Source organism: Scleropages formosus, chromosome 23, assembly GCF_900964775.1.
Source record: "Scleropages formosus chromosome 23, fSclFor1.1, whole genome shotgun sequence".
NCBI lineage: Eukaryota > Metazoa > Chordata > Actinopteri > Osteoglossiformes > Osteoglossidae > Scleropages > Scleropages formosus.
This window is the reverse complement of record NC_041828.1, coordinates 5,412,548-5,436,253: the sequence shown is the minus strand read 5'-3', so window position 1 is coordinate 5,436,253 and position 23,706 is coordinate 5,412,548. Positions and strand designations below refer to the sequence as shown.

The following is a 23,706-nucleotide window of genomic DNA, read 5'->3' as shown; positions in this document are numbered from 1 at the left end:
TGTGATACATGATGTGTGTGATGTAGTGAGACAGTCGCCCCCTAGTGGCCAAAAGGATCAATGCGGGTTGATTGCGCGCGTCAACTGACTTCCCTGGAACATTTCAGATGATATTTAATATTTAATAATTCCTGTAAATTCTGCAGAACTGATTAGATGAGCACTGAGCCTCATGTGAATTAATCAAATTGTCAAAACGATAATATCTTTTAAGGCGCCAATTGTTTTAAAAAACTGATCAGTCGAAGCAATGACCTCTGTTTGTCATGTCTTGAGAAAATAAGCAAAAATCTTTTCTACTATTATGAGCTTTACACAAAACTACCAAGCAGCTATATGTATTTTCAAAATTACAGCACTAAAGAAAAAGTACCAGCGGAAACTTGTCAGTAATGAGCGTGTAGTTACTGGTATTAATAAATCAATAGGAATAAACATGGATTAGAGAACCACTGAGCAAAGCTCCCGAATAAGAAATGGCAGAATTAGAGAGGAGTTAATTGGCATCTACTGATCGACGGTCCACGGCGCTGCTGAGCTGGAAAGTATTGAGTTTTCAGCCTAACGAACACACAACCCCTGCAGCGGGTGCCGTGGTCACCGCAGGAGCTTCTCGCCCAGAATAAGGCAGCATCCATGTGAAGGGAATAATGAGCTCGGTTAACGCACCTGGGCGAGAGGCCCGTCGGCGGCAGCCACACATTCCAGGGTTACCATGCTGGAGCAGATCTTTTACTGTTAGTGCAATTAGAAATCAGTGCAATGTCTGGGAAGAATGTGCGTCATCGAGTGAGTGAGTGAGTGTGTGTGTGTGTGTGTGTGTCTTTTATTACCCCGCTGAGCCAAGAGCCACTAAGCTTTGCTTTGCCATATGAGCACAGAAATAGGTATTACTATTAATATCTGTGATATATTACTGTCAGATTCCTGTTATATAAATATGTAATTCTTGGGAAATTAATATAAGGGTCATGACAAATGGTTCTGCTCAAGCTGTTGCACGGAACTGGGAATTTGGCAACAGGTTCGCCGCCTGTCTGCAGCGCCACCTGCACTTACTCAGTGCTCCAGCAGGGGGCAGAGTTGTCCCAGCGATTTGCCTACAGCCCCCCACATCATTTTTCTCTTCATTTTTTAGGTTTTTTTTTTTTTTTTGTCAGAACAGGCACGGTATTTACTGAATATGTGATTTCATTTGAGCAAAAAACTAGAACAAACAGAAGGAATACACATGAATACAATGATGTGGTGATATATACATTTCAATGTATGAATTTATATACAGATTTCACTTGCGGGATTTTTGCCTTCATGATCATGTTCTGTATGTAGGTTTATTAATAGCCCTAGAGGTGGGAGATTGCAGCGCTCGAGCCTCACTGTGCAGCTTCATTTTGTTTAATTTCTCTACAAATTGTGCACATATTTCTCATGGAGGAAAAGTGGCTCTTTATGATTTTCCGCTCTTTGGAAAAGGGTGCGAGAGGCCAGCGGAGTTGGGCTGTGAGGGAACGCTGTTCTGTGCGAGGCCTTGGGCCTGGCGCCGGGGGGGTGTGTGTGTGGGGGGGTGAGGGTCCTCATTAGAACAGGAGGGTGGAAATCACAGACTGGAGGCACGACAGGCCGGAGAGCTCGCACCCAGGGCACTGCTGAGAACCGTAATGAGACTGTGATTGCATTACTCAGAATGCATTACAGCTCCCTAGGGTGTGTGTGTGTGTGTGTGTGTGTGTGTGTGTGTGTGTGTGTGTGTGTGTGTGTGTGCGCGCGCGCGTTTGTCTGTATCCATTTCTGAGTCTTGCGGTGACCACAGACATGTATACAGGGCGTCTCTGTGTGTGTGTGTGTGTGTGTGTGTGTGTGTGTGTTGGGGGTGGTGGTATTCAGTGTCATTTTCTGAAGAGCATCAGATGCACCATCGTTGCTCCAAATCGGGAGAAAACGTGTAAACCCAAAGGAAACAGGCAGATGATTGTTTTCCAAGAGATTATTATTCATTTATTTATTTATTTGTATTTCTGTCATCGCACATAATAAACGTGTAAACGAGGACATCCGGGTACTGTGGGCCCCTTTCCCGCCTCTTTCCCGCGCACTGAAGAGTCTGCGCCGCGTTCCGCTCACGTGACCCCCCGCGCGGTGGACAGATCGCCGGTTTCCCCACAAATCGCTCCGCAAAACCTTTACTGAAACATCTTCTTTTTTCCCTCCATGCTCATATTCATCTGTGGCCATTTTCGTTTTTCTACTTTTTGCAGCCTACTATGTTCTTTAAACACAAGAAACGTTTGTTTTACATTTCTTCCATTACACATAATAAAAGGTGTAAATGAGCACATCCGGGTACAGTGTGGGCCCCTTTCCCGCGCACTGAAGGGTCACGGAGCGCGTTCTGTGCACTAAAAACGTTTCTTTTTTGTGTTTAACGAACGCGAGAAAAAGCAGGAAAACAAAAATGTCACAAGTGAATATTAACATTTTTATTATCATTTTTTTCCCCCATTTATTCCCCCCTCCTCCGTGTGGACACATCAGAAGCGCGTGAACACGAACGGCGACTCGAACCCACAGCATTCAGTGACCCGAAGAAACACCGCAGGTGAAATGATGATAGAGAAGGGGAATTTTAACCGAATTTCCAAAAGCGATTCTCAAACTTGTGAGGTGAGTAGAAAGAGGAGGAGACAGAGGCACTGCTCTCTGTGCGCTGAGGAAACTTGTGTGTTCCTTCTCTCTCACACACTCACACACATGCACGAGATGTGTAGACAGACTGGGGGAGGTTTCCACTCTGCTTAAATAAAGTACATGCAAGTCATTGATTTTTTTTTTTTTTTTTGTACCACTACACCGTTTACACTGTGTACAACCAGGCACAAACACATGTATGTAAGTTCTTAACACATTTCACTCTTCTTTTATGGATGTTTCCCGTCTCACACGCACATACACTGGCTCTGGGGGAGCTGAGCTGACACCTCTGCGAGTGTAATAGTTTGACTGAGAATTTCAGCCCCAAAATATTCTCACTTTCACACGAGAGGGAAAATGATTTTGCATTCAGGAGTGACCGAAAGCAGGGATTCTTAACCATTTTACACCATGGACCCCTTGGGCAGTGCGGGGTAGCCCACGCCGCGCACCCCTTCTCAGAACACCCTATTTAAACACATCAAGGAACTCTTGTAAAAAATAACTTTTTACAAAGAAAACCAATGAAATTGAAGCAGAGTTATAAAAATATTAATACTGCCCATAATCATAACTGAAAGAAATGATACATTTGAAATCCAGGTTAAGAACCCCTGAGCCACATCTTTCAAAATCCCTCTCCCGTTACACAGCACAGCAGAGGTCCTACATGAAACTGGTACCATGTTTGCTACTGGGAGCCTGGTTTGCAGGGTGTGGGTTTGAATCCCGTTTAACACATGGAGACTGACATGCAGAGCATCCTGTCCGCTGCGGCTGGATCACCTGGACAACACAAAACGTTAGCTCTATCAGTACAACACAGGGTCAAAAGGATGGGTAGAACCTCCCGGGTTTGACATCATTTCCTAAAAGGGTGGCACAGTGAGTAGCACTCCTGTCTCACAGTGCCTGGGTGGTGCGAGAGGACATGGGTTCGATTCCCACTCAGTCTGTGTAGAGATTGCATGTTCTCCCTGTGTCTGCATGGGTTTCCTCTGGGTGCTCTGGTTTCCTCCCACAGTCCCAAGGCATGCTGTTCAGGTTCCCCCATAGTGTGTGAGTGACAGAGAGAGTGTGTTCCACTGATGTACGGATGAGTGGCCCAGTGGAAGTAGTGTATCTAGCAGTGTAAGTCACCTTGGTGAATAAGGTGTGTGGGCTGATAACACTACATAGTATCCACTGGAAGTTGCTTTGGAGAAAAGTGTCTGCTAGATAAATAAATGTAAACAGATGGACGAGCTTGTCGTCAGGTGTCTGAGAGCAGTGGCCCTTGGCAGAGCAGTCACCTTCCTCCATGTTCTTATGGCTCGCAAACACAGCTGCGATCACTTAGCGCGTGCGCTGGCAGCTGGACCGCTGGACTTTGACGCTGCGCCAATCGCTCCCAAATCAAAAGGGGTGAAGCAAAGATTGAGGAAGGAGCAGCAGGTGACCAGGGTCACGTCTCCCAGAGCACATGGATCATAACTCATTTCATGCATTTAAACACAGAGAATACATGTTAATGTCGGGCAGATATACGTTATGTGGCCCAGCAGGCGTGGCAAGCGGCAGGTGGGTCTTGACTGTACAAGTTGCAAAGAGGCGGTCACTTTTTCAAGGACTGAAGGGGACAGTCCAGTGTGAGAATTTTGACCTCTGGCTGTGGGTTTTGCCCAGTGGGGGTGGTTCGAGGCCCCAGCCGTTGCCCACAGCTCTGGTCATGTCGCAAATAAGGTCTGCCACGTTGCTGTGAGACCAGTGAAGGTACCTCTTACAGGAGTCCTGTGCCCAGTGTTCACAGCATGTCTTTTTGAATTACGGAAGGGGAGGGGGGTGGCAGATGGGACCCCAGCTCCATCAGGTCCAGCTGTGCAGAGGATACTGTGGCCCCTTCCTTTTAGCTCATGTGGGGGGCCATTACTCCAGGACGTCCAGGTAGATCGGGGGGTTCTTGACCAGGACAAGCAGGCGGGCATGGAGGTCCTTCATGACGAGCCGCTGCTGGGGTTCCCGCTGCCAGCAGCCCTGCATGAGCAGGTGCACCTCCTTGGGACAGATGCGCGGGCGCTCAAGCTCACGGCCCTGGGTGATGCACTCGATAGCCTGCGAGGTGAGGAGGAAGCCATGAGAAATGACACCTGTGTCATGTGTCTTTGGGACCTCAGGGTACAAATATGAGTTAGAATATTTTGAAGATGCAAACTATTTCCAGTTTATTTGTGTTTGTCCCTTTTAGTTTTCTTCATGTATCTGTTTTCCAGATTTTCTGTTGGTTGCAGAAAGATCGCAGCCTGTGTTTACCTGCTGAGCCAACAGGTGGCAGTAAAGAGCACCCAAACAAAAGAGGAGTGTGGGACCACCTGCATTTAATTCACTTCCATAGTGTTTACAGCTCATGTCCAATGTTTGTGAGGGTCAGTGACAGTAACAAAGTGAAGAACATTGTAAATGTTTGTGGGATGAATCATTGGCCAACAATCCGGATTGAACATGAGCTTGTGGAAATAGCATGTTTCATTTTAGGTAAATTTAGTTTTAATATCGATTTTACTTGAACTTAATAAAAAAATTAAATGAAGTTTGTTTAGGTACTGAAGCTTCATCTGAGAATTGTGCGTAACTTAAGGCATGGTTAAAGTGAGCAACCACTGCACTGTTAAGCTTTATTGACGTAGTGGTAATGGTGACTTTCGACTTACAAACAAACTGAGTTACGAACAGACCTCCAGCGCTGGCTATCTTAGTGTGGTGAGGAGTCTGCTCACATGGGTGGCTCTTTGTGTGAAAAGTGCTGATATCAGTGCCAGGCTGGGCAAACAGTCACCAACAGATTAAAAGCAGCAAGTTTACAGTGCTCATCCTTGCACCATCATGTGCCCCCGGTCCCCTCTATGCATGAAGTGCCACCACTCCTCCCACCACCACGCAAAGTAAGCCACCTGAGCCCAGCTAAATTAGAGCAGCCCGTCAATCAAGCGCTGGGAAGCGGTCGCTCTGTGCAATTAGACCAGGTCCTGGTGTGGGAGGGGATGCAGTAAACCGGATTAGTGGGGTGGGAGGGAAAGGTGATCTACCTCTGCTCTGCCAAGAGAGAGGGACGTCTGACCTGATGGGGACAATAGAAGGTTCATGTGCCCATGACCCTTAAGGAAGGGGGTTGCGGATTTGCCGGGCCCTGGACCCCTGCTCCCCACCCTCCTCAATCCCATCCCCTTCCACCCACCTCGCTGTTGGATAGCTGGTACCAGGGCTGCTTGCCGTAGGTGAAGATCTCCCAAAGCACCACACCGAAGCTCCAGACGTCGCTCTCGGTGGTGAACTTCCTGTACATGATGCTCTCGGGGGGCATCCAGCGGATAGGCAGCATTGTGCGGCCGCCCACCTGCCAGCAGGTGAGGGGAAGAAAGATGAAGAAGAGAAAGAGGAGGAGGCCTCTACCGTCTCCACCCCGAGGCGGCTGCTTGAGGCAACACGACACTACTGTTCTGACCTCATCAGACCTCAGGAGATCTTGAGTTGACCATCAGCTGACAGAGGAATGTATTGTAATGCAATATGGCAGAATATATTATAATCTTTACTTATATATATGAAGTATGTATGACAAATAATTGACGATTGATAAATATAAACGAGAAAGAATATCTAATATATCTTCAATGATAGTATATCTAAAGAAACTGCAATATATCAGGCATACATTATGGTGTGTACTTGCAGGGAGTTAAAGCTCTTCTAAAATGACTCTTTGGAGAGCTGGGAGATGGTGGATGGACGGAAATACATGGGCAGGGGTAGGTAGGTAAGTGGGTAGCGAGGCAGGCGGGTGCATCTCACCCTGTAGTAGTCGGTGCTGTAGATGTCACGGGACATGCCGAAGTCACCGATCTTCACCACCAGACCCTCCCCCACGAGGCAGTTGCGCGTGGCCAGGTCCCGGTGGACAAAGTGCAACGAGGCCAGGTAGACCATTCCGGAGGCGATCTGGGCTGCGATCCACAGCATCTGGGGCAGGCTGAGCTCTCCCAGCGGGGGCATACTGCCCTCCTCCAAAATGTGGGCATCGGGACCATGAGCTCTGAGGGGGAATGGGGGTGTCAAGGGTCCCACAAACACAGCCACTGAGACAGATCCTCTAGAGGAGAGGCTGCGCACAGCATTGGCTGACCTGCTCATCCTGTGAAGCTGACATGTAAACTGTGAAGGTACAGACAGAGGATGCTAACAATTTCTAGGCGCCAGGAAAGAGTTCTCGCATCCGCAAACTGATTTTGTCAACAATGCATTTTTGAGAATTTGCCGTCTTGCTAATACATTTCGACCAATGAGTTTACTTAGGACGGCAGGTGGCGTAGCTGTTAGAGCTGCTCCCTTCCTGTCAAAGACCTTTGATCAAAGTACTTACCCGGAGCTGATGCAGTAAAAATCCCCCTGCTGAATAGAGGGGGAAAAAACTGGAAGTAGCTTTGTGTACAAACCTAACATTGTAAATAATAATAGTAATTTGCTGGAGCTGCATGTATGAACTGTTTACTACATGATATAATTACTTTAGACAAGCAGAATAATTAAGTCACCCAGTAAAGTTAAAAAGGTTCTTTGTGCAACAGAGAGACAGTAATAAAACATGTTATGTCAAGACATAAAATGATGCATGTATCTATAAAGGCTTGCGTTATGAATTATTTGTGAGCCTTTGCTGAGGAACACTCAATGTATGGCTAAGCTGTTGGGCTACAGAGTTACCCACGATGCTCTGCTTGTACTCCGAAGTCTATCTGTTAGTTTCCCAAGGTTCACCATGTCAGCGTGGTCACCAGTGGGCCTCTTTAGGTGTGTGTCATGCCTATGTGTACAGGAGCAGGGGGTCATATTCAGGGCTGCTGTGTTTGATGGATTCTGCTCAAACTTGTTCACTTAATGGTTTTACTTTAGTTCACTGCTCCCACGAGTCCATCATTATGTTCCCGTCCATCAGTCCATCCAGTTTCGATAAGCATCTTGATCCGAACAGGGTCGTGCTGATTCGGAGCCTATCCCGGAAGCATTGGGCGCAAGGCTGGGGGGTTGCACACTGAACGGGATGCTTGCGCCACTGTCCCTTTATAATACTGGTCTTACTATGTTTGTCTTGTCATTTAGAGAGGTAAAAGTCTCTCATGAAGATCAAGTCGGTCACCACCGCTCTTTGGAGTCAGAGGTCCCACGTTCAAATCCCACCTCCTGCTTTAGTACCCTGGTACTTATCTTAAATTGCTCCAGTAAAAATCACCCAGCTGTGTAAATGGATAAATCATTGCAAGACGTTCTTGATAAAAGCATTATGTGAATGAATAGATGTCCTGTGATCAAGGTACGTTGGTGCCAAGACATGCAGAGTGTACCTGAGGAAGCGGTTGAGGTCCCCGTGCCTCATGTACTCAAAGACCATGGCCAGCGGCTCGCCGTCTGCACACACGCCGTAGAAACGCACGATGTGCTCGTGTTGGAGCACAGTCAGCAACTCTGCCTCCCGCTGGAAGTCCTGCCTCGTGGATTCAGTGGCCACCTTCAGGGTCTGGGCCGCAGGAGGACAAAGACATGATTGGCCCCCACCAGATGTCTTCGCCCAGTATCCCCGCCCCTAGTCATGGCACTTCCCCCAGTTTTTGTCTCCCTTTCATCCCAGCCCTTGGCTCCGCCCCCTTTCTCTGAGTACGACTGCCGTACCTTGATGGCCACGAGCATGTTGTCACAGTCGGGGCTCAGGTTGGCACACTCTGCCAGGTACACCTTTCCAAAGGCCCCTTCACCGAGCTCCCACTTGAGCACTATATCCTGCCGCTTGATGTGCTGGACACCTGCAGGGGGAGGGGTTGTCGATGGTCAGTTATCCTCAAACACCTCATGTCTGCATCCTGTGTTCAATTTGCCTTCATCCCCTTTATGTTCCCAATATGGTCCATTCCTAATGTGCTCAATGACTGAAAGAAACACGTGGCATTACTAGTGTGCAGTGGTCACAAAAAATAAAGTTTTTCAGAAAAATATGATTGATTATATAATTCACCTATTATGCTGCAACAAATGCGCGTAGCTGATCAAATCTGAGTGTTTGTGGCGTTGTAATGAAAGAGGCATCCTCTGTTTGAACAGCTGTGCAAAGTTGTGTGTGAGGAGTCAGACTCACACATATTCTTGTCCTTGAAGATCCCACAGAAGTACTGGGGGTTCTCCACAAAGTCCAGGGTCTCCTCGTCTGACGAGGGGGGGCTCATCTTGGCACTCATGAAGTGGAGGGAGACGGCAAGGTCGTCCTTGGTGCTTAGGACAGACTCCCCTGGGGGGGGGCAGTGGGCAAGGGACAGAGATAGACACATCCTTCAAGGTCCAACACTGATGTCCACATCGAGTCACACACTCACTGCAGTCTGAGGTGGCACCCTTCACACACACAGCGCTGACGCTACTGGGTATGACCCTAGGACACCTGTTGTCCCACAGTGGAGTGTCTGTACAGCTGGATCTCAGAGAAAGTGATGGCATCGCACACTGAGGGTGTTTCTTAATATTACACCTAATATTGCACTGTTGTGCTTAGTTTTCTGGACTTCAGCATTTCTGTCTCAAGTCCACTTCCTTCTCCAGATTGAAAGAATGTCTTTTAGCTCCAGTTCTATCCCAGCTGCAGTTACAGTAACTTCAGATGTACTCTCCAGAACTCAGGCAAAAGCTTTGTGAGGAAACTGTAATTGTATTGTTACTTATCAATTATTAATTTATGCATTGATTTCCACTATACATCTATTCCCATGTCACTCTGAAAATCAGAGTAAGAGTGTCTGGGAAATGAATACATCATACAAAATGGTATATATTTGATATTTGAACAGCAACAGGAGCAATGAAGGCAGCAATAAAAAATAATAATTCCTGTGTTTGGGAGATATTAAAAGTTATCAGTCTGACTGGCTGCCATAAGATTCCTTCAACAAACAGCCTGGCTGGAGCCTGAGCAAATCACTCCCAGGGAAGACACCCCCCTCCCCCCCTCCCTAACACCTCCTGGGGGCATTGGGGACAGGCAGGGAAATGAAGCTTTGAGACACTTTAGGGCATCCGGCCCACTCAGACCCTGTGGCTGGGGGCAGCAGGGACAAGTGCATTCTGGATCCATCCTTGTTAATGGCCTTTCCGCAAGTTGAGGGCCCCCTGTGGTATTCATGTCTCCTACTGTAATCAAAACCCACAACAGCTTAACTGAAACCGTGACTCTCGTTTCCACCCCCAGTCTCTGAGCCTGGAGGTCGATTACATATCAAAGGAAGTGCACTTTGACACCGTCTTGATCAATGTCACTCTAACCCATCGAATGCAATGAAAAGTACTGTATAGAGACAGGTCTGTTGGAAGAGAGAGGTAAGGGAAGAATGGAGGAGGAGCAAGGAAGGAGTAGGGTGGAACTTGACTGAGAAGGAGGAGAAAGACTGGTGAGGAAAGTGTGAGCAGAAGGAGTGGAAGTGAGGGTGGAGAACAAAGGAGATGGGTGGCAGGAGGAGGGCGATACCAGAGGCAGTAGGGAGGGAGCAATAGGAAGGATCGGGGAAGATGAAAGAACTCACCGCGTAAGCCGAATATAGGGTGTTGGCCACACTTGTTGATGACCAACACAGTGATGAGAAGGAGGCCGAATCCAGACGCTGCTAGACCCACTCCTGCCGAGATCTGTGAACAGAGCATCTCAAGGTCATCTCAGGAACCAGCATGTGAACGTGGTCCTGCTTTGCTGTATAAGTGGCGCTGGTGTGAAACTGTGCTTGAGAAATCCCAGTGTAGGACACACACCCCAAATGTCTCACTGTCCGTGCGTCCACTGATGTTCTCCAAGGACTTGTTGGTCGGACCTGAGGAGATCAGAGGAACATTACTGCACTGGTGCCGTGGTGCTCACACGTACAGGTCACACACAGCACTCGGCAGGAGCCTCTGTTGTTGAATATTCATTGAACATGGGTAGCTCATGGTGCCCCATTTATTCTCATCTGAAGTTACTTTAGCAGCTTTGATAGCATATTTTTGTTTGTTGGAAAGAAACTGGTAGTTTGTTTAGAACATGCAGTCGACTTACTTGGGTCATCAGTGTTAACTGGTTAAAAAAAAAAAAAAAAAAAATAACAAGCATTAGTAGAAAATTAGAATGTTACAAGAAATATACAGGGTACAGTAGTGTGATTATACTCAGTTGTTAGTGTGGTAAAACGGGATATTTTCAATTTTCAGTTCTTGTTATTTAATTCCTGGTATTCAGCTGTCATTACATACAGAGGTCACTGGACTGTTTCCCACACAGTAGTGAGCACAGTGTATTTTACATGAATTTATTCTCGGCTCTTACTTCAGCCGGCATTAGTCACGGTGTATTAATATGTAAATATTTCTGTTGAAACTTTACGGAACTTTACAGAAATCTTTTAAAAGTGGAGTCTACACTTTGTACATCACGTTTACTGATCTCTGGAGCTGTAATTCACATGCAGTGTGGTGCCCTACGGTAGAACAGAGGTAAGGTAATTTTTACTACGTTTTCAAGGGATGTTAGAGGAGACACACCCAGGATGATGTCCTCTGGGTCCTCGGGGGGGAAGGGGTTGTTCATGAATTTCCCGTATGCGGTGGCCTGATCTCTGCCCAGGCCATTGTCCACTATCAGGGTGTAATTGCCATTGTTGAGGTGGGTCGGTTTGTTGAGGAAGAGGCATCCGTGCAGGACAGAGCCATCGTGACTGTCCAGGATCAGCTGTGTGTAGGTATAATCGCTGCGGGCCAGTGGCTGGCCCTTGAACAGCCACCTGATCTCCGGGGTGGGGTTGCCATCCACTGCAAACGAAAAGCACCAATGGTGCTGCTTCTCGGCGTTCTTCAGCCACAGGATCCTGACTGGGACTGAGCACATGGAAATAGGGTCACATGACTGTTCTTATTCGGGCGTTGGCACAAGGACACTCCCCCCCCCCCCCCCCCCCAGCTAATCGCACTGAACGATTCCCACTGAGCAACTTTCACTAGGATCTTTCTACACTGGTTAGAGCTGTCACCTTCCTGTTGTTCTTTTTTCAAACAAGGTGCTTACCCTAAAATTGCTTCAGTAAAAGCTGCTCTGCAGTAAATGAATGTATGTAAATATAACCCCTCCCACTGGCCAATCACAACAAAGCATTCACATTGAGCCACTCCCACTGAGCCACTTTCACTTGGCCCCTCCCACTGACTCATACTAGCCACTCCCCTGAACTGTTCCCACTAAATCACTTTCACAAGTCCCCTCCTAGTCGGCCACTCCTACTAACGTAAAAGTTTCCATGGTGACATAATTAATTACATGGCTGTTACTTGTAAAGTGCTCTGAGACTGCAGTGTCAGAACAAGCTGAATAGCGCTCCTTCTACACACTGTGTGAAGTACTGGTCTTCTCGTGGGGAAGAAGCCAGGTGCAATAATGACTTAGGGTCCCTGGGAAGAAAGTGCCATAGCAACAGTAAAAAGAGTGTGTTTAGAGCAGAGAGGAGAGGTTCTGCTCCTGCACTTTAAATGAGCAATTTTCTAATATTCGAATGTGGAACATCACGTTCGTTTTCTGAACGTGGTACTCGCCTGATCGGAACAAGGCTGGAATAGCTAAATTATTAACAAACAACCTTTCCTCACAGGGCAGCCAATGTTCCGGCTATACAAGCCATTCATTATTTCCTAAAACTGCAACATGCCTGAAACAATTGTGAAGAAAATTCAGTGGATTAAATGGAGAATATAGAAATAATATGCATTTCAGTCATATTCATGTGATGAGTTATGTTGAATGTCATCTCCCCAGTGAACACGTAGCAATGGCTTCCTCTCCTGCAGGGTTCTGCTAGGCACTGCAAACAGGCCCACTGGGTTGGGGGGAGATTCCAGGATCTTCTGTCAAAGCGCCAGCTCACGTCTCTCAATCCTCAACTCCATCCAGCACCCGAAGCCCATACCGGGGCTGAGACGTGGCTCGAGAACAGGAGATAATAATACCTGGAGGCCGAAATCGAAGCCTCATCTTTATTCATTGTTCGAGGTTGGAGAGCGCCACGGGCGAAACCCTGTTATCGTAACCCTGCTGATGGGAAATGCAAACACGCCAAACAGCGCCTTCCGAGAGCCTCTGAGACGATGGCCTACAAGCTGCGGGGAAATAAAAAACGGTTTATGGAACGGTCGTCTGGGCCGAGTGACGCGAGAGCTGCTGGGAGGAGGGATGTGGCCAAGCAGCTTCTGTCCAGGAATGGGCTCATATTGACACTGGGAGACAGCTGCACTTTTAGTGCCTGTCATTAACCATGCCAATTAGCATCTGAGCCTCTGACCCTTTCACCAGCAGCCTGGCCGCACTTACACACAGTCTCTCTCACACACACACACATAGAACGTCCCTTGATGATGTCTGAAACCTATAATGTGTTTACTTTCCATCAAGCCTCTCTGCCATTTATCATCATCGCGGCATGTTGGTGAACGTATTTAGATTATTGGGCTGAGAAAAAACCACTCACAGTGATGGAACACTTGGCCTTTAGATGAAAGAGGGTTTGTCAACACTTCCCATCAACTCCAGATTAACGCTGCAGCATGAGTGTGTCAAGCAAGCGGGGGCAACACTGCAGTGTCCTCAATGCCGGTTCTCCCACGGTCTTCGATAATTTGAGAAGGTCTACAAGACTGTTTCCTACCTTCAGTCAGTGAGTTCAGTGGCCTGCTAGTAGGGGTCCTCGTTCGAAGGACCCGCTGTCCCGTGTGCCTCAGCATGGTTGGGGGCTATGACATTGCATCATTAACCAAGAATGACCAAGGTCCCGAAACTGAGGGTTTTAATTGGCATTATGGTGCCACTGGGCTGGGACCCGCCAGGATTTCCTTGCTTTCTGCCACATTAGCACCTCCGGGGCATTTGTCAGACAGTGGCAGGCTGCCGGTTGTCTGAAGTAGACATGAAAATTGCGATTCGACGACGACGAGAGCTGCTGAGTACAGATTAAAGGACCCACGATACACTGTGCAGATAACCAAGCCAAAGACTGAATTGGCACTGCGCAAATTGGGGGACATGGTGGTATTCATTTCGAAAGCCAAAAGCCAACCCACTCACTCCCTGCAAGGCTCAATTATTGCTTAAAAAAGGCTTTGAGCAGCACGGTATCTCAGTCATCATCTTGTTATCGAGGTGGCAGGTGGAGCAAAGATTGTAGGGAGAAGGCCAAAGGGCTGCATTCCTGGGACCATGGTAATAATAGTAATAATGTTCATAATAAACATAATCTTTGTTCGCTGTGGGGTCCATCACTCACATTGAATGTTCAGGGTCACCATTGCTGTTCCTGGGCCCACGCGGTTCTCCGCCTCACAGGTCAGGTTGTGGAGGTTATCCATGGAAGAGACGTTAGTGAGATGTAGGATGAGCTCCAGAACTGGACCCTGTTTCCTCTCCTGCAGGTGCGTCAATACACACACACACACACACACACACATTTTCTGAACCGCTTGTCCCATACGGGGTCGCGGAGAACCGGAGCCTACCCGGCAACACAGGGCGTAAGGCCGGAGGGGGAGGGGACACACCCAGGATGGGATGCCAGTCCGTCGCCAGGCACCCCAAGCGGGACTCGAACCCTGGACCCACTGGAGAGCAGGACCCGGTCCAACCCACTACGCCACCGCGCCCCCTCTGCGTCGATACATTCTTCATCATTTGTACACAGTTTCATAGGTCATCTTGACCCTCCACAGTCTTTCCCGCTATATGATGAGTTGACATTCACTGTAACTCTCTTTGATGGCACTGTGGAACAGAGGGAGCACTGGTGCCTCATAGAGCCTAAGCTGTGTGTGAGTGTGTGATTGCCCTGAAGTTAGCTGGTGTCCCATCCAGGGTGTGTCCTGCCTCACACCCTATCCTTCCAGGATAAGTTCTGGACCACCATGACCTCACATCAAACAAGAGGGTGTTGATGATGAATGAACGGATGTTACCCTCTTACCTGAATGGTGAAAGGGGAATGCAGGTGCTGGGTGTGCCATATCACTTCGGGTGTCGGGAGACCCATCACCTGGCAGACAAACGTCAAGTTGCCTCCCTCCCGAATGGCCCCCTGGGAACTGACTATGTAGACTTCCGGCACGCCTGTGGAGGAGCATGGTGTACAGCTCAACACTTTTACTCGATCTTTCCCTGACAGGCAATGTGCATTAGGACCCCACCCCCGACCCTGAATGCGCCACAGCTTCATCTAACAGGGAGGCGAGAAACCTAGTACTGCAAAACACCTGGAAACAAAACCACACAGATTTACAAATGAATTCCACGCACTGCAGTTCTCCATCACCATGTCTTTCAGGTGAAGCTCTTGTCCATTGGAATAGCAGAACAGCGACTGGTTGTGGAGGTCACCCCTCCCACTGCTCTCCCACTGCCGCAGCCAAAGCATGTCACAGGAGCAGGCAAGAGGGTTTTCTTTCAAAATCCTGCACAAGAACAAATGACAGTTCTTTTAAAAAAGGACTTATGGAAAATGTGACAGCATGAGCAAAAAAAAAAGAACATTATCCATGACCTATTTTGATAATACTGACATTATAAACAAAAGCTGAAACGCATAAATAATTCACACGGTTAATATCACATAACAGTGGGAGAAGTGATTTTTGTCTAGTTTGTTTCTTATGAGTAGTTATGTTATGTAAAGTTATGTGTAGTAGGTGGTGTATTTACTCACATCTCATTGTACATATGTCTAATGAGTATATCTAGCGTAGAGAACATAGTAGACAGTGTGTTTACTCACAGGGTGAGCAGCGGAAGGGAGTGGAATACTCTCCAGCTGATGACTTCCAGGGAGTTGGAGGCCAGGTTGCTGTGGATCCAAAAAAAAACCAGAAATGTATGACTAACAGAGGACACACTTCATGTGATGTTTGCAAAGACGCTTGACATGCCAACACGCAAAAGAATTTGACCATTTGACAGTCAGGCAGACCTATGTGAAACCTTTTATCCTTTTGACCTTTGTTTAGTTAAGGCCTTTTCCCTAGGTGACTTACAATGGTGGGTAAGAAAATCTGCAATTTACCTGTTTAACAACAGGGCGTTTTTATTCGGTTTAAGGTGAGTATCTTGAGGGTACTACAGCAGGAGTAGGATTCAGACTGGAGGCCTTGAGACCCAAGACAAAAGCTAAAATCATTTTATTACCTGCTGACCTGCAGTAAATAATGCAGTATTTAGCGTACTGCATGTAAAATCCACATTAAAATGTGAACTTCTTGAGAACTTTTGGGTTGTCAGTTTCTCATCTGGAAGAGACCTATTTTACATTATCAGACTATATACACCGTGTTTGTAAAAGCTGATGGTCCCCTTCCTCAACATCTCTGAAGAGGAATAATGAGCAGATGTTTCAGGAATCAGGTGTGTTCTGCAGTAACAAGCATCTAGTCTTACTGCAGTTCACAAAGAAGGTTTATAATGCAAGGCAAAATGCTTCATCCACTCCTTATTTTCAGAGCTCCACCCTGCAGCTCTTCTCACGTTAAAACCACTCATTAGACTCTTGTAGGAAGTCTTGCACAGCAGCAGCAGCAGCAGCAGCCCATGTATGGAGACACCAGAGGAGGATGCTTGGGAGCAGGCCAGTAAGACTGACATAGATCCGCTTTGGCAGGTCTGTGCTGGGGGCCACAGGGGGTCAATGGTTTGTTTTCCATGCTCCCAGAAGTGCATATTGGATGGGCCAGCCAGAGGGGCCTATCTATTACCATCCTGATTTAGATCAAGGCTGGAGAGGCACTGGGACCAGTGTCAATCATCTCCCTGCATTGCTCTGCCCCACGGTGGATTCGCTGATGCTGGAGATTTGCAGACAGGATAACTCACACGGATGGAACAGTGTAGCTCATTACATCATCATACTGGCATTTGCCTCAAGTTTTACACGTGGCATGAGCTGGATTATAGGGAAAGTCATAATAGAGCCTCCCTTCACTGCCTTCTGCAACACTTCTTAACCTCCCTTCCAGTCCAAGGGCAAGTTTGCAGCAGTACAGTGTCTATTGATTCAGCAATAATGGACCCACTGTGAAGTGTATTTATTATGCATCGGTCTATCGGCTATATGGCCCCAGAGAGCGAGTCTATGGCAGACCATTTCCGCCAGTCACTCAACTGCCACTCCATCACCACACCACCTTGCGAGCGACATCACATGGTGCAAGATATGGAAACGTAAGCGCTGGAGATGGCAGGAGGAGCCCGTTGTGGAATCATCTCTTGTGTGCTGGGTTGTTCAAAACCCCCGAAAATTGTAGCTCCCAGTGACCAGCTTTCTGACCAAATGACCACCCTTCCCGAAACGTTACTCCGAATGAATGCATAATACTGATGACGACGGTATTTGCTGCTGTTTAGGTTTGCTACAAAAGGAACCTGCAATCGGCAAAGACTAAGTGCTCCCTTGAGAAGCGATAATGAGCGATGGGTAGACATTTGATGGATATCTGGCCCATAAAGCTTTTCTTGGTGGGAGCTGAAATCCAGAGGGACATGTGAGCAAATGAAATTCACCCCAGGAGGTATGCATCACATGCATGAAGGGACTGAAACTGGATTGAGAAGAACTTGAAACACAAGAACTTCAAGAGTGTTTCTGTTGTTGGGAGTATTCAGCAGATCAGCAGTTCCCCTTGCAACACAGTGTGATTCATACTGCTGTTTAAACAAATGTCAGACAAAAACAGAATATTTAGTGATTAATGGTTGCGATCAAATTTTTACCAGTTGGAAATCCCATTTTGTTATGCTGTACTTTGCTTTGAGCAATCTTAAAACGGGCTCTTTCTGAAACACAGAGGCTGCAGCGGAAAAGATGAACCAAAGTTTTGGCGAAGCTTAAAACCCCATCAGGAGTAAACAAACAAATGAGCAACCAGAGTTCTTTGCCCAAAGAAAGTCTTTGCTAATGAACAACAAGCTTCTTGCCCAAAGACAGTGTAACCACGTCGTACCTCAAACGTAGGAACATGGAGCGGGTAGTCGACTGAATTTCAGCAGTAAATCTCAACACAGTGTGTGGCTTGACCTGGACTGGGACGGTGATGGCTGCCGTACGGTCGAGGGCCACACGCCGTTGGCTCTATCACAATCCCGAGAAAGTAGAGCGATCCAATAAAGAAGAGCAGGATCACTTACACATACTGGAGCTTGGGGTTGTATTGGAACGCCCTTGCCGAGATGTGCATGAGCCCACACAAGGTTATTGTTCTGGGGGAGGAAACAAAAGGGTGTGTAAAGAGCGGCTGCCTATTGTGTGTTAATGTATGACAAAAAAATACACTTCTTCAGCACACATACTTCGATTGCGCATGTAGATTACCAAGAGTCCCTTACACCGCTTGATTCATGATGTGTAGTATTACATAGAACAGTAAGAAGCCCTCTTCATTATGCCAGTTTATAGTCTAGTCTGTCCTGCTGATGAATATTTCTTACTGCCCAGGATCTCTATGTAAGTTCAAGTAATTTAATAATGAACATGCTTTGAAAGTGGTTGTGTTTTGGGCACTGATGTTCTCACAGCATGGTGGGCCATGCACTACTTAGAGACCATTATCGACCAGTTAGCAACCCCAGAAGAACTCGGGAGTTCAGGTACTGCATGCCCTGTATAATAGGCCTAATATGTGGTTGCTGATGCCCTTCGCAGGAAAAAAAAAAAAAAAAAATGAGTGGGCTGTGCATACATTTAAAAAAATCCGCTACGGCTCTGCTGTAAGCAGCTATTCTGTTTCACATTAAGAGAAATTAAGGACAGAGATTGCAATAGTAATAAGTGCAATAATACTCACAGGTTCCTGAGCTCCCTGTAGCCAGAAAAATCCAAGTCGGTTATGTTTTCCAGGTTGGGTTGGCTGTCGATGAAGCTAATTTATAGGAGGAATAGAAATAACATTAGCGCACACTGCTAACATGTTAGCATAGCATATTAGCATATGTCTGTAGCATATATCTATATAAGTTTTATTTCAGAATGCTGCAACATTTTATCATGTTGTTTTAGAATGATTTCACACAATGTTAACATGGATTGTTTGTGAGCAATGTTACAGTTAGCATATATTATTAGCAATGATAAAAATGTTGTCACAGGAAGCTAGCAAAGATGTCTCTGAATTTTAACTTAGAGTTGAGAGATTTGCATGAGGTGAATATGTATGAGAAAATATATCTGTCTGTATATATAGCTGAGAATTAATTAGTAAAACAGAAGACTTACACATATTTATACACAGAGATACACACACACGCAGCGTATCATTACGCACGCAAGTGTGTGACAGAATGCAGGTCGGCTCCCTGTAGGAAAAATCTAGAAAACTGGAACGATAAACCTGAATTATCTCTACACAGAGTAAACTGGTAACACGACATTATTTCAGTAATGTCAGAAACAGAACATTCACTCTGTTCACATCCTCACAGTCTGGAGTCCGGCTCAAATTTTAGGTCGGATGTCGGCGAAATGCTTAAATAAGTGATGCACGTTCATTTCTTTTCAAAGAGAAAGGCTGTTTTTTGTTATGCTGTTACTGTGAGAGGAAGCCGCCTTGCCTTGGGGACCAGTGTGAACTGCGATCATGTTTGTCCTGGAAAAACCTGAACTCTGATCATCCGCCGCCATCCTTCTAATTGCCAGGAAGAGCAACGCTGCCCGTAACCAAAGTTCACCGTGAAATTCAGACTGAACCACAACGACAGCGTCATGTCCTCTTCAGTTACTCTCGTACAGAACAGAACAGTATGTTGCAGAAGAGCTGATTTTTATCAACTTAGCAGTGTTAGTAACGAGTAATTAGTAACTCATTAGAACACGTATAAAAAGAACATATATAAAGGATACGTATATGAACAAAATATATATGTCAGTCTGCAAAGCTGATACAGCTGGTAGTGTAGTGGTTGGAGCTGCTGCCTTTGGACCCTAAAGTCACAGATTTAAATCCCACCTCCACCTGTAGTACCCTTGAGCAAGGTACTTACCCTAGAACCGCTCCAGTGAAATTACCCAGGGGTAATCTGAGTGAGTGATTGTAAGTGTCTTAACGTTGCTTTGGAGAAAAGCATTGGCTAAATGAATGAATCTAAATACATATGTTTTCCCAAATAGCACTTTTAAAAACACATGCAAAGAATATATATGCATATACATACAGTGCATAGTATACTGTCTCGTTTCCAACTTGGAGCGGAAACTTTGCATTGACACCGTCACTTATCTTTAATTCCTCTAAGGTCATTCCCTGTTGATTTTATGCTATTTTACTTAATTTTTTAAGTAATAAGCCTAGTTGTCGTCAACTGAGTTTTAGCAGTTAAATTTCAGGATGCAGCAAGGAAAGCACCCATTATTTGCTGTAACCATTATAATAAAACACCATTTAGAAAAAAGGAATTCCCAAAGGAGCTTGCAAACGGCTTATTCCACTTTCCATTATTCGTCCGATAATGAGCTTCTCGGACTATGACACAATTTGGGAAGGCTAGCAGAGTCCAACAAATGCATTCGTTGTAATTTGGTAAATAACAGGCGGATTGGTTTGCCTCAGAGTGCCGTCAAGACTTATTCAATAGAGCTAAATGGGTGATTTATCATTTATCCTCAATTTCCAATTTACAGTATTGCATTTGTAACCCAATGCTCAGCGAATCTCACTCCATCACGACATGGTCCAGATGTGTATTCATGTTGTCCATTTCGCAAACACGCCGAGCCGTACAACTTCTAGAGCGAACGCTGGCTGAGGGCGCTCTGTTGATGAAAAAGCCCTGAGTTTGTATCACATCTATTAAGGCTTTGACTTCATTATGCCAATAAGCGCCATGAAGAAAGACCTGTAGCCTCAGATGGACACTCTACTGTGGTCCAGGTGTCTAGGCAGTGCCTTAACCACTGCTGGTCAGTGTTTCCCTGAAGGTGAAGCCGAAGGAAAGACGCGTTTTGATGGGCACTGTGTGGATATCATTACGACTCATTATCATCACTCCACACTCTATTCTTAGACTTTATTGAACAGCAATTCCAGTTGAGTGGATGCAGACGGCAGGAACCTCTGATATCCATTTCTACTACTTGTTAGTCATCAGTGCAATTAGACACAAATGTGTACAACAATCATTTAGAGGAGAAAATGTATCACGTTATTTTCTGTTGCTCGGTAACTTTTCGTTGATATCGCATCCAAACGAAATTGCCACGTGTTGGAAATTGTCGATTTTTTCAGGTGAAATGAGGATTGCTTCATTTTGGAAAGACGATGGTGCCAATTCTCGTGTCTTTCTTTACAGTTAAAAAAAAATTTCCGACACGTAACATGTTGTATGAAGAGCGCCGTTTATATAAATATCGAATCATGAACATGTATACCCTTACGCTCAATACACAAAGAAACATTGGAACGGCAGAAGTCATACATGATAGTGAGTGACAAATAATTATTTCATAATAATGAGACTGCTATCCAAAAACAGTTCCACCTCCAAAATTTGAATTTCGGTTTAAAAATGCTTAGGAAAAATCACAGCTATCACGAATATATGTCATAAATAATCCATATTTTTTCTGGGCTTCTGGTGTTGCTGTTATATTGCCATTTGGTAATTGCTTAATGTTTTTGACGATTGTTTTCAGTTTGAAATGGCTGAAGAGTTTCCTGTATTTTCACTCACCTGACAAGCTTTAAACTACATACATAGTGCATACATACTACACAGATACTCAGAACTGTTGAGCTCAACAGTTGCCAGTGTCTCTGTATTTCGGTTAACTTGCAGATTTGCTGAAATCATTCGTCCTTTTGCTGAAACTAGAGCCGCTCATTATGGTTTCGTGTTTGAATCTGAAAGCTCCGTCTATGATACACAGTTCAGTGCGTCAAACATGTGGAAGTATCTTCCAGGTGAGGATGACATGCAGGCTGGGACAGAGCAGCACCTGCGTTACATCGGACAGGTGACGGACCGAGAAACGGCGAGCTGATCGCCACGTTTTTAAATTCATTCATAGTCATAACGAATGCAAACTGAATGGGGTTGTGAGATAGCTCTTCTTCGGGAGGCTCATGCTGGTGTGGGCATTCCTCTCTCGAGGAGACGGGGGATGTGAAAAAGTAAGAAATAGCATGCTGGGAAGGAGGGCGGAAGGTAGCCTTGGCCAACTCGGGACTCTGCGCAAGGGGAAGCAATGGGACGGAACAGGTGGACTCACATGTCGGTGATGTTCTCGCTCTCCTGCGGGCCCAGCGAGGGCACAGTGGACACGGTGTCGGACTCCAGGCACAGCAATGCCGCGGCGGAGCAGTGGCAGGCAGAGGGGCACCCGGCCAGGGTCGGAGCCACCAGACACAGCAGCACCAGCACCGGGGCCACCCAGTGCGCACCGGTGCCCGCGGCCATTGGGACGAACGCAGACCCCAGCAGGCCGAACGCAGATGGGACGCAGATGATGCGCAGGCAGGAGGGAGTGCTGTCTCTCTCCTCTGTCTCGCTCTCCCTCTCGCGTGCACCTCCTCTCGCGGCTGGCACACTGGGCTTTGTGCTGCTGGTCAGGAACACAGGCGTGGAGCCCTAGCAGCGAGGCAGGGCCCTGGGGACGGGGGGCTCATCTCACTCCAGTCAGATGCAGAGGGAGGGGCCAGGGCAGTCCATTAGCGAGTGGGAGAGACACGGAGCCGGTGGGGAGAGCCCAGCAGGAGGGAGGGAGACAGGCACCCCAAGGTGACACCAGGACCACCTAGACTCAGGTGCCAGTCGGGCAACGGGATTCTCTCAGGTGTCTCAGGTGTACAGGTGCTGAGAGGTGCAAGGATGTTCATGAAGGTCTTCTGGCCTCTCGGTGGGTGAGCTTTGGAGAGGACGTGTCCCAAGGGAACCGTTTGTTTCTCCGCAGAGGACTGAGGCCACACGGCAGACAGGGCGAGGCGAACGCCAAAGAGCAGCCAACGCTTGGCGCAAGGAACCGCGTCAAGACGCAAAAACAAACTGCTTCGCTCGGGTGTCTTCGTCAGATTAGTTTGACTAAGAACTTTGCCTTTATTGAAAAAATCGATCAAACTGACATTGAAAGATTGTTTACGTTTCATTTTCAAATAATTTGAATGCCATAATGAAATTCCGGTAATGCAATGAATTCGTTCTTTACTTTGGACATGGCGTGTTTGTACCGTGGTCCGTCTATACACGTCTCCATTTGGAGGAATTAACCACATCTGCTAGCGAAGTAGGCTATAGTGGGGCAGGAGTACTTCCCCACTCCTTGTCCCTAAAGGACAGACCAAGAGGACAAACCCAATGGACACACCTGACAGGACCCCGTATGAGGAGCCAGTGCCTGTTGACTTGTGAGGTGCAGGAGGAGCACCACACAAAGACAGTCACTGTTGAGCAATACTGCTGCCCTCAAGGGTGATCTGAGGAAAACCAAATGAGCCTCCTGATGCCCTACTGTACCTCCCAGTTTCAGACTCAGGAAGGAGTCTGGAATATTTTGAGCAGACGACTCATACAGTCGCTGCGGTTTCATCGCCGCTGCTGTTTCTTCCTGCACCTCCACCTTCTAGTTTCTCGTAATGCTCGAACTGAGAAAACCGCCGTCCGCGTCCACATCCGTGACGGCTGATCAGTGTCACTTCTGATATGAGGCAGAGTCTAGCAGCTGATGATCAGAAATGTACTAGAACAGTCATTCCGGTTATGTCTGTGTGGCATATTTGCACATTCAGTAAATTCAAATGTTAAATATGTATTTTGCATCTAACAGTGAAGAATCAGACCTGTTGCCCTCTATGTATTAAATCCATAGTTTCATCTCTAGGATGACGGACTTCGAATGAAATGACATTCAGGAGATACAAGAAGATGAAAAATTTAAATTTCCTTAAATAGCTGCCACGTAAATTGAAAACATATGAACGCACTGT

The 23,706-nt window shown here is 46.7% G+C and overlaps 1 protein-coding gene across 1 annotated transcript; it reads right to left on the bottom strand.

The window, feature by feature from the left end:
* Positions 1-4,596: 4,596 nt before the first annotated feature.
* LOC108930374 (high affinity nerve growth factor receptor-like) lies at positions 4,597-22,183 on the bottom strand. Its single transcript, XM_029248487.1, has 17 exons — positions 21,996-22,183; positions 18,580-18,654; positions 17,924-17,995; positions 15,525-15,593; positions 15,050-15,204; positions 14,721-14,863; positions 14,031-14,169; positions 11,269-11,601; positions 10,787-10,804; positions 10,504-10,562; positions 10,281-10,383; positions 8,849-8,998; positions 8,389-8,519; positions 8,064-8,236; positions 6,517-6,757; positions 5,903-6,061; positions 4,597-4,782 (listed from the first exon to the last, which is right to left on the bottom strand). The coding sequence occupies exons 1-17, from the start codon at positions 22,181-22,183 to the stop codon at positions 4,597-4,599; spliced, it is 2,394 nt and encodes a 797-aa protein (XP_029104320.1).
* Positions 22,184-23,706: the final 1,523 nt, after the last annotated feature.